The sequence below is a fragment of the Phragmites australis genome, chromosome 18, assembly GCF_958298935.1.
Source record: "Phragmites australis chromosome 18, lpPhrAust1.1, whole genome shotgun sequence".
NCBI classification, from domain to species: domain Eukaryota; kingdom Viridiplantae; phylum Streptophyta; class Magnoliopsida; order Poales; family Poaceae; genus Phragmites; species Phragmites australis.
Window position 1 is genome coordinate 5,147,917 of NC_084938.1, and position 11,349 is coordinate 5,159,265.

Genomic DNA, 11,349 nt, shown 5'->3' on the forward strand with positions numbered 1-11,349 from the left:
AATAACAGATTTGCCATGGATACGGGGCAATCCTTCAACAAATCCATAGCAATATCGGACCAAATCTGATCAGGAATAGGGAGACGTTGCAATAATCCAGCCGGCTGCAAATGTTCTGTCTTGTTGCATTGACAAGTAACACAATTATGAATAAAAGATTGGACCAATTGAGAAGCCATGTCAAGATGAAAATCAACACGCAATCTATGAAGAGTACGTTGAACACCTTCATGACTTGTGGATATCAGAGGAGAATCAGCTGGAACAAAAATACACTGTTTAAAAAGCACCAGACCATCCTGAATTGACCAATCAGTAGACTTAGCACCCAAAATAATGTCAGATTTCAGTTGAGACAAAGAGCTGTCCTGATCCATTGTTGAATGCAATTCATCAAAGAGAGCTAGCTGTGGTGAAGAATAGGCAAGTACTAAAGATTCTTCTTAACTGGCACATCGTGATAAGGCATTTGCTACCATGTTAGAATGCCCTAGTTTGAATTCCACTAAGAAATCAAAATCCATCAGCTTGCTAACCCAACGATGTTGAGGAATTGTATCCAAACACTGGTCCTAGAGAAATTTCAAACCATAATGATCAATGCGGACAATAAATGAATGACCCCATAAATATGGATGCCAAAATCAAATGGCTTGAACCATAGCAATGAGTTCCCGTTCATAGGTCGCAAGCCCACTGCATCGTGATGCTAAAGGACGACTATAAAAAGCCACCGCACCACAACATTGATGCAGCACTGCTCCTAATCTAGTCCCTGAAGCGTCACACTCAACAATAAAGGGTTTGGAGAAATTCGGCAACTAAAGAACAAGGGCAATGGATAAGGCTGTTTTGATAGCAATAAAAGCTTGAGTTGCTTCGTCAGACGAATAAGAAGCCTCTTTTTTTAAGAGTTTGGTAAGAGGAGCCGCCAAAGTCCCATAATTCTTGATGAACTTCCGATAATAACCAGGTAATCCTAAAAAACCACGAACTGCCCTAAGAGATTTAGGGATGGGCCAATCCGCTACTACAGAAACTTTCTACTGATCCATTGCAACACCCTCAGCACTAATGATGTGACCAAGGTAAGCCACTGAAGGAACACCAAAGAAACAGTTGGATTGTTTCAAAAACAATTGGTGATGTCTAAGTGTTTCAAAAATGAGCCGAACATGATGAAGATGTTCTTACCAAGATGCACTGTATATCAAAGAAAACAAGGACAATTTTACAAATAAAAAGGGCCAACACCTCATTCATGAGCGATTGAAAAGTTGAGGGCGCATTGGTTAATCCAAACGGCATCACCAAAAATTCAAAAAAACCCTAATGAGTCCGAAAGGCCGTTTTGTGAATATCATCGGGATGTATGAGGACCTGGTGATAACCCGAACGCAGATTAAGTTTTGTAAAAAAATTAGCGCTACGAAGTTCATCCATTAATTCTTCGACCATCAGATTGGGAAATTTGTCTTTAATTGTAGCAGCATTGAGAGCTCAATAATCAATACAAAAGCGCCAAGTACCATCACGCTTGCCGACCAATAAGACCGGCGAAGAGAAAGCTGAGGTGCTGCAGCAAATAAGGCCATGTTCCAGCATGGCTGTGCACTGTTTCTCAATTTCATCCTTTTGCAACTGAGGGTAACGATTGGGCCGAATAGCCACGACATTGATCCCGGCCTTGAGATGAATCCGGTGATCATGATGTCCGGTGGGCGGAAGACATGTTGGCTCAGCAAATAAAGCTTTATATTCTCCTAATAAAAAACCCAAATCTACGTCAATGGTCGCAATAGCATAGAGAGCAGCCTCTATAGGTTGAACACCCTTCCACATCATGTGGCGTCCGTGTAGGTTAAAGGATATGGTAAGAGAAGAAAAATCCCAAAGAATCGGCCCTAAAGTGCGCAACCATTGAGTGCCCAGAATAATATCAAAACCACTAAGCCAAATGGAATAACAATCTATGTGGAGGAGACACTCGGTTGTCTGCTCGATTTCGGCCAGCTGGTCAGACCAGAAGGCCTGGAGCTGTTGCTCCTGGTGCTGCTGGTCTTGCTGGAATGCAACCTGGTGCTGATGAGAGTTGAGCTTGGATGACTGGATAGACTGCACCATCCTGGGAGGCTGGAGGAAAGGCAGCGCCGGCTGATGGGGCTACAGATGCCAATGCTGCAGGTTTCTATGTTGGTACAACGGATGCTACAGGGTATCACCATTTGTCACACCTTCATTCACCTTAGTCTGTGAGGGTTGCTCCTCCATGTCCTTCACTTTGCAGCCACAGTAGGACCTGTCATTTACAGAACGTTACAAGCTCAGCTCAATAATATGATCATCAGGAGTATGATTTTGTGAGCATTATATGGAATTAGCAAAAGTTATCCTTGAAAGCAGGTAAAACCCATTTTCCTTCACATCCAGCAAGAAAACAATGGAAACTAATCTTTTGTCAAAGAACAAAGACATACCTTATATTTCACCTTGATCATAGAAAATGACTCAGGCAAAATTATTAAATAGCAGAAGTATGGAACAACTGACAGCCTCAGTGTCTCCTCAGGCGCACCAACCCAAATAGTTTTCCAGCAAAATGGAGCAAGTATAAATCATAAACGAAGGGGAAAATAATTCGAGAAATGCTGTGTTTGGCTACCTGGCATAAGATAGTTACGAATGCATGATATTATTCGTTTTCATGATTTGCCGTTTCAAGATAAAACAAATTTACGAATATAGGATCTGGATCAGACTTTGAGCTCTCATAAAAAAAGGATAAAATAAGATTTCGGTCCTCACCTTATCGATTTCTAGTTACTAAAGCAACCATCTGAATAAGTTTACTGATTCCAACTATTCTCTATGAAAACTCCTACCAAAACAATACATATAGTCGGTAAATTATGCAAACTTAATCACAAAATGTCATAGTTGTATAGAAAATCTAGCCTTACATTACAGAACTACACAAGTAGATTTCTTAATTTGAATCTTATGATGCGGAAAATAATGTTCAGATGTTGTAAAATTGTACAGGTGAATTGCACAAGGGGACCATAAACGTCGACTGTGCTTCCAGCCACTAACTTCTGTCTTTTTAGAAATCGTCAGACTGACGACCAATGAACAATTCAAACCTACGTGACAGTGTCAGTACCCTACACCCAAATCCCTTTCCTCTTGGAACTCAGGAGGAGGTAAGATAAAAGAGGCGTGCAACCTAAGTGAGGGAATCCCAAAAGTAAAGGCAAAACCAATACTACGGGCAAAAGTTTAGCTTAGCGACAAAGTTCAGAATTATGCTCATCAAGTTCAGAAATCAATGAGTAGAAAAGCTCTTTCTACTTTGGCTTTGATCAATTTCCAATAAAAAGGATAATTATTTTTGTCCTTTCTTATCCCCTTGAACCCTTTCCTTCCTCTTGCTGTGTCTATTAAACAACGTGATCAAACGAGCAAATACTAACACCCCAAGAGGCGTAAACTAGTCATGATGAAGCCCACAAGACACTGCAAGCCAATTGCGCGTTACATTTTTCTGAAGCCATACCTAGAACACTGCCACCAACGTGCGCAGTTAGCCAGGATTGCCAAGAAAACCCCAATCTGACAGGACGGGGAACCCCCAATCTCGCAATCACATCAGCAACCTAACGAACGAAAATTCCGCTGCAAAAATAAACCAAACAAAAGGGCACGTAATCAACGTCACCCCTCGATTCACCGCTGCCAAGAAACGAAGAACCGCCAAGAAATGTCACCACCCAGCCGGCCGCCAAGAAACCCGAAAGACCCGGGAAGGACAAAAAAGGGTTTTGATGGATGGGAACGGATCCGGATCCCCTGACGACTTCATAAGAGAGTGAAGTCAGGGGCGAGTAAAACGTCAGGGGTGCAACAGTACCGTGACATCGAATACGGTAGCACGGGTCAGGATAGGGAAATTCTATGTCGTTCTTACTGTTTATTGGTACTATAGCACTAAACCTCATCCAACCATTCATGATCCAACAGCTCAACGCGGAATGAAGTCAAGACAGAGGATCCCTGTCCGAAGGGAATGAGCGTATCGGTGGTACCATGTAGGTAGAGACGAGGGGAGGAACAATGGTGAGTGTTGGTCGTTGTACCTCGGAGGCCGCACAATGTGTCGATGAGCATCACTCGTTGAAGCGGAGCACTAGGGCTAGGAGACGAGAAGGGGAACTGCACGTGGGCGTGCCCAATCGGGTGCTGCACATTGGAGTGTGGGGCGAGCCGGAGCAGGGCAGGACAGACTGCTATAGACTTACCGATGTCAATAGGTATATAAAACCTGTGGATAGAGGCTATACAAACTTATGCCCGTGGAGTTACTTCTTAAACCCATGTTTGCACCTATTATCTATTAGAGTAAGAAATGCCACGAACACTTGCCACCCGCGGGCAACACGTGAGCACGCCCGCCAGTAAGATACTATATAGCATGACCACAAGATAACCTGAAGCATATATGTATTTCACCAATTAAAATTGCATCACATATAATGCATTTTAGATAATTAACAAGCACCTCATAAGTAGTTCACACACCCGACATTATCCCACATAGTTCATACATCCTTAAGAATTATTGCCTTCTGTTTATATACCTAATGACTTAGACTCACGTGTCAACTACTTGAGGCAGTACACACGTAAAACAGGCACAGACAAGACATTTCCATCCTCATATCTGTCTGGCTGTTGGGTTTAGAGTCAAATCCACACCTAGATCATGGACAAAAACTACAACATAAACCTATATTTATCAGAGTTTTTGCACAAGGGCACGTGGATAATTTGTACCCTTTGTCATCACTGTACGGAGTCCGGCAGAGCCCGCTAGAGGTGGAGTTGGCTGGGGAGGCCCGCAAGCGTGAGAACAAATTTCATAGAACAAACACATAGTGGCACTGTCGACTCTCCGTTTGACATGTAGGATGATGAGGACAAAGTTGATATATAGTGCGCTAAAAAGTGTAGTTTTGTAATATATTATGTAAAATATGTGTAGTTCTGTGACAAAGATGCAAAAAAGTATAGTTTTATTATATTTTTTCTTCTCGCGGAGTCTTTAGAGATGGTGCACTGTAGTTTATAGATTCTACTTTATATTAGTAACGAATAAATCTCCTCTCAATGAAAAAAGAGAAATATTTCGCCTAGAGAGGAGAAATTACAATCCTAAATCATTTTCAACTTCTAACTTATCTCTAAACAGTCCTAATTCAACCTGACTCTTAGCTTATCTCTAAACAAATCACATTAAATCCTAACATACCAAACTTATTTACTAATTAAATCCAACTCTTACTAAACTTATCTCCTCCCAGCTTCTCCTACCGTGGTGCTCCTTAGGCCCGTACGAGCAGCCACTTGGCCACCATGACAATCACTAAATCACTTGTAAGTGATGCATAAATGGGCTTCTTTTTATGTTTTAGTGATGTTGTTTTTATGTTTTTATTGGTGTCATTTTTATGTTTCTGGTGTTGTTTTTTATGTTTTGCCCCTAGGTATGATTCGGGGTGCTGCTATAAGTGTAGCGCTGCTATAAGGTGTAGCGTCATCCTTTCGGGGCTGTTGATGTTGTTTACTCCTTTTTTTTTAATATAATAGACAATCCTCTTATCTGTTCGTGCGCATAACTTGTTTGTTGTGTCAATAAACATGGTATACCTTGCGATTATATATGACTAACTTAAAAAATACAACCCCAACTAACTTGTAAACGCACATGATTGAACTCTGAATAGAAGTTTTTTTAGGTCAACTCTGGATAGAAGTTCACTACTTCACTTCTACACATAAATTGCCGTTCACTAGTCTACTTTCAGGTACATAAATTGCACTTAAAATTGTTCAATAGGATTATCTATAAGGCACTCTATCAATTGGAATAATGCACTAGCGTATTTCAAATTCTAACTAATTTTGAAATATGATTATTCCTACCAGGATAGCATAGGATTGACGTGGCAAAGGTAGACATGATAGACAATAGACGCCAGTACCGCCACCTACACATGGCAGGTCTGAAGTAAAGCAAACATTGCCAACTACGGCTTCAAGGAAATATCCTAAGTGAAATACTCATATAACTGTTGTCAACTCCACAAGTTCATATGATTACTCAATGAACTCACAAAAAAGGAGACAAAATACGAGACATAGCTACGATGAAGCCGCTAAGAATGTTCCAGTAAAAATGTAAGATCCCAACACGGAAGCACCAGCAAATCCCTAGCACCAACAACACCCACAGCACATTTATTTCAGGAACATGTGCAATCGCATGAGGAACATCAGACTTCAAGCTAGTCCTCGTAGACGCCATCAAGGCAGCGATAAGGACCACACTAAATCAGTAATCGTTGTTGTCGTCATCTTTCATTAACATGTGCATACAGTTGAGGAACATACGATCTTCTGGATCAAGCTCAGTCTCGTAGAAGCCATCAAGGTAACGGAAAGGATCACAGTAATCATCGTATTCATCTGACTCCAGAATGTAGTCAGGCCCACCATAGACACAATCATCACTGTCGGACTCGATGCCAAGCGACCAGAGAGGACTCACAACCGGAAAGTGGTAGTCATCTGTTGAATCATAGGGAAGCCTCAGCGTCTTGATCCTAGCACATTTTGTCTGCAGGGCGTCGCCCATGATGATGTTGAAGCAATGACGGATGTCGAGGGACTCCAGGTGGGGGCAGTTGTCAAGGGTGGCTGTCAGTCCTTTGTTGGTGAAGTTGTTGCCAAAGAAATGCAGAGAGCGCAACCCGTGCATAGATGCAATCCCCAGGGCATCATCATCCTTACTATACTTGAACTCATTGTCATCATCCTCAGTGTCCTCACTGTCTTTGAGATTGTAGAAGCGGTACTTATTGAATCTGAAGTGCTTCAGCTCCGGGCATGCTTTGCCTACCTCCTCAAACACATGCCTATCACCTATATTTGTAAAGAGTGAAATTGAAATCTCTAGCTCCTCAAGCAGACGAAACTTCTTTATCTCCTCTTCAGATTTGAGGATATCCTGACAAGAAATGAGGTGGAGACTCTTTAGAGATGATGCCCTGCAAAGATAGTACTTTTACATTAGTAACCAATAAATACACCTTAAAAAAGAAATGCAGATATATGATGCACAAACTATAACTAGCACGTCTATAAAAACACTATAGCTAGCACCCATTCTTGCCCCAACAAAGTTGCAGTTATCTGCTATGAAAGTCCTGTGAAAGAGCATTTTGAGATGACTGTAATAAGGGTAAAAGATTAACCAATAAATACGCTGGCAAAAATAAATGTAGAAGTATGATGTACAAACTATAACTAGCTACCATCTTCGTCCTGATATGAAAGAGCATTCAAAGATGACTGTGATAGGGGTTAAGTCAATTTACGGGGCCCCTCGTGCTCTCGACAGCCTCCGGATGCGGCGCCGGCTTGTTGCGGCGGCGACGGCGAGAGGCGGAGGAGGACGGCATCGCGTTGGGACGAAGGGAGAAGGGTTTTAGGCTTCCAGAGTACGGCGATGGAGGAGAGAGAGGGAAATGGGGGAATTTAACTCATCAGATTTTTTCATTCACACCATCTTACGGTAAAAAATAGGGATGAAAACAGAAATGGAAATTCTCGTTTGATCGGAGATCTTTCCGTCTAAACTGAAAAATGATAGCTCGTATCCGTTTTCGATATTTTCTGACAATTTCTAACCTTATTGTTTTCAATTCCAATTCCGAGAAAAAAAAATGAAACTGAAAATGGTTTGAGCAATTTCCGATGGTTTCCACTTTTCTACCATTTCTGACTATTTTTACTGCTTCCTTTACCGGTCACCCAACATCTCACTCACCTTCTCACACTGTTTCTGTCTCTACCCTATACATAATCTTGTTATTTATATTAGACATTACTGTTATATTGGTTGTATGTCGTTGAAAAAGTTCTATTAATTCTCGTAGTGTAGTCAATCGGATCTTAGTGTGAATCATGAGATGACGATCCTATACATCATGTATGAATTTATCATTTACGTTAAACACTGATATGATTTATCATGCACGCTATTTTGAATTATCGATTCCCGATCGATACTGGCATGTTTTCGTCCCGTAATATCGCTTCCAAATTTCCCTTAATACCAATGCCGTATCCGTTTCCTGCACTATCGTTATTGCATTTGCTTTCGAGAGAAAATGTGAAAGTGAAAGTGGTTGATGCCTTTACCGATCGTTTCCGAACCGTTTTCATCCCTAATCTTACTCTTTGAATTTAACAATTTGCCACCGGTCCCCATAATTTTATTGCAGGTTTGCACCTTTCAGCACTTCATTCATACCATGCCTCGATCTATTGATTGATAAAACGTCCGAGAATAATCGGGAAAACCCCTAACCTGAGGCGTCTACGCATCATGGGGGTAGTTGGACAGGACAGATCGGCGCGGGGCAGGGCGATCTGGATCAGCAGCTGCACGTGGACCTGACTGCCGTAGAGTGGATGTACGTTCGACAGTAGAGTGGTGATCTATAGACAGCGAGGGAGGGTGGATGGATCAGCTTGACGAGTGGGAGGGTGAGGAGAGGCCGGTGGTACCGTAGCCCATGGGGATAGTAGGAACGTCGGATGGGAGTGGCGGCGGCGGAGGTCTAGGTCTGGACTTTTGAGTCTCACCCGAGACGCAGAGGAGATACAGGGCTTGCGGGCATGCGAAACTAGGGTTGACTTGATGATTGACGAGTGGTGAGTTGTGGACTTGTGGTGTGGGTTGGGCCTGTTTGAACTCTAAAACGGGATAAAAACAGGTTTTTCCCAAATAAAAATAGGATTATGAGAAAACGGGCTAGATGAGGCCTCACCCTTTTTTGGCTCTATTTCCCAACGTCATTGTCCCGTTCCCACGTAAGAACCGAAAAAACAGAAATGGTCAGGAAAAAAATAGGAAACAGACATAGGACGGGATGGGATGGGATATTCCCGTACCGCTTTCATCCCTACCTTGATCCACCATTCATCCAGACAAGCCATGGCCAAGCACCTCTGTCTCCATCTCTGGATGCTTGAGATCCAATCCGTGGTGACGACCTCATAGTCTTGACCGTCACGACCGAGTGCGTGGGGCTTCGAGCTAGTGTCTGGAGATGCACGGGCGTCGGCACCCTATGCCATCATCGCCGTCAATCTTGAAATTTCCGAAGCCAAAGTGGAAGAAGAGAAGAGAGAAAAGACTTATTTGCCCTTGGTTAAGTGGTGAAAGTGGTATAGGAGAAACAAAATTTCGTGGATAGGATGGAAAAAAGTTGAAGTCAACCGGGATGATGGCATTTGGGAGCTCGTCATCCGCAACGATGTAAAAAAGTTAAATTGCCTAGGAAATAGAGAGATAGAGAGAAGACATATTTTTTGTCATGGGCTTTCGAGATTGTCACCGAATATTGGTTTAGTTTCCTTCTGGGCCGAGGGAGCTTCGCCAAGGCATACAAGCCGGCTCATCTTGGCCCATATAAATTGCACAATTCCATCCATGATAATCACTTGAGATTATCACATATTAGGCGAGAAAAAAGAGCCTCTCAAGAAAGAAACAGAGGAAAAAAATTGAACTTGTTTGCTAATACATTTGCACTTGTGATATTCGCTTCAAAACAAAAAAATTCCAGTGATTCCTAGAGCAAATGATGAATCTCCATGAATACATCAAGTTTGTTAGTGGTAAAATATTTATATCTCTGTAATATAGATGTATGTTGTTACATTTACACTGTCTGATATTTCACAACATTATTGTTGGTACATATCAGCACATTAGAAACCAGTGGTTGTTCGGGTGAGGCATTTCAAAGGATGATTACGTGTCAATATTGTTGCCGGATGAATATAGCCAGAGTGCATTGGTCTTTTCTTTCCGGATGGAAGGGCGCCAAGAAAACATGTATACAATATAGTACTAGTAAACTAAGCAAGAGAAAGTATACATCAGTTGTAGTAGATGAAAATCAGGAAAATACTCTCCCACATTTGATGATCTCATACTACAAACACATGGATACATTTCATGCACAATAATGCAATAAAAAATTGTACCACATGTAATGATTGCCTCATTGTAAGATTAATGACCTAGTACTGAGTCAATGTGACTTTGATGATTAATGTTAACATAATCAATATGATTTTAGTGATCAATATCAATATAGTCAATATGACTAACATGATTTGCTAGTGTACAAGGTTTAGTTTGATGGATGCTATGTGATAAACTTAGGGTTTAAAAAAGGATAAACTTTGAGGGCAAAAAGAGCTTCATGAAGATATAAAGATATATTGTTTATACAAGTGATCATGATGTTGAGAGCATCACCTGTATAGATATATTTGTTTTCTTTTACTATACTAAAAAATAGGTTTGGATTTAGTAGTTTAATCTAGTGGTTTTTAGAGTAGTTATCTAATGGTGATGTATAATAGACTTAGGACCTGTTTATTTCAGGCTGCTTCTATCTAAAACCTAGAAGCTAGAAGCCAAATAAATAGATTTGTTGAAAAATAGTTTTTGGAGAAGCCAAAAGCTTGTTTATGAGGAAATAAACTAGAAGCTAAGAAGCTAGCTGAGAGTAGTTTTTCTGAGAACTAGTGTGCTGAGAAGCCAAAAAATTATTGTAAAATACAACAGCTAAAATCCAAAAACAACTTTTCAGAAAAGCTAAAAACATAGCTTTTCAGAAAAGCCAGAAACAGAAGCTCAACAAACAGACCCTTAGCTAATTCTAATAGATCAGAGGCGAGGGAGACCTCTCGTTTCCTCTAATCAGTGCGGTAGCTGACTAATGAATCATCCTCTCAATTTGCGATCAGAGGGATGGAAGTTGGGAGTGCAGTTCTTCTTGTGTGGAACGGTTGGGTGTGCAGGAGCTGAAGGGTCGTGCGGGCAGCCTCTCGAGGTACTTGGTGGCTACGTGCAGCAGTGCTGCCGTGTTTGTATGGGCCAACCCTAAGCAAGTTAATTGGGAGTGTAGTGTAGCAACACTACAAAGGAGATGGACGGAAGCAGAATAGGGAAGGGATCAAGGATCTATGAACACAACGCAGTGGGCGTCAGCTCTCCTCCCTCCAAATCCGACTCTCTAGTACCATTCTCCTGCTTCTTCCCTGTCTATTTGCTCTTCGCAGTCCTTCCTCCTCAATTGTATCCTTCCGTTATAGGTTGTCGGAAGGATGCGCCAGGGGGCCAGATAGCAAGTGCTAATTTGCAGGCCCCGTGGTGATGCCAAAGAGGACGGCCGGGAGATTAGAAAGCGATTGAAATTTTGCATA

At 41.7% G+C, this 11,349-nt stretch overlaps 1 protein-coding gene across 1 annotated transcript; it reads right to left on the bottom strand.

Moving 5' to 3' along the window:
* Window positions 1-6,391: 6,391 nt before the first annotated feature.
* On the bottom strand, window positions 6,392-7,520 carry LOC133899481 (putative F-box/LRR-repeat protein 23). The gene is made up of 2 exons (XM_062340462.1): window positions 7,437-7,520; window positions 6,392-7,120 (listed from the first exon to the last, which is right to left on the bottom strand). The coding sequence occupies exons 1-2, from the start codon at window positions 7,518-7,520 to the stop codon at window positions 6,392-6,394; spliced, it is 813 nt and encodes a 270-aa protein (XP_062196446.1).
* Between the last annotated feature and the right edge of the window lie 3,829 nt (window positions 7,521-11,349).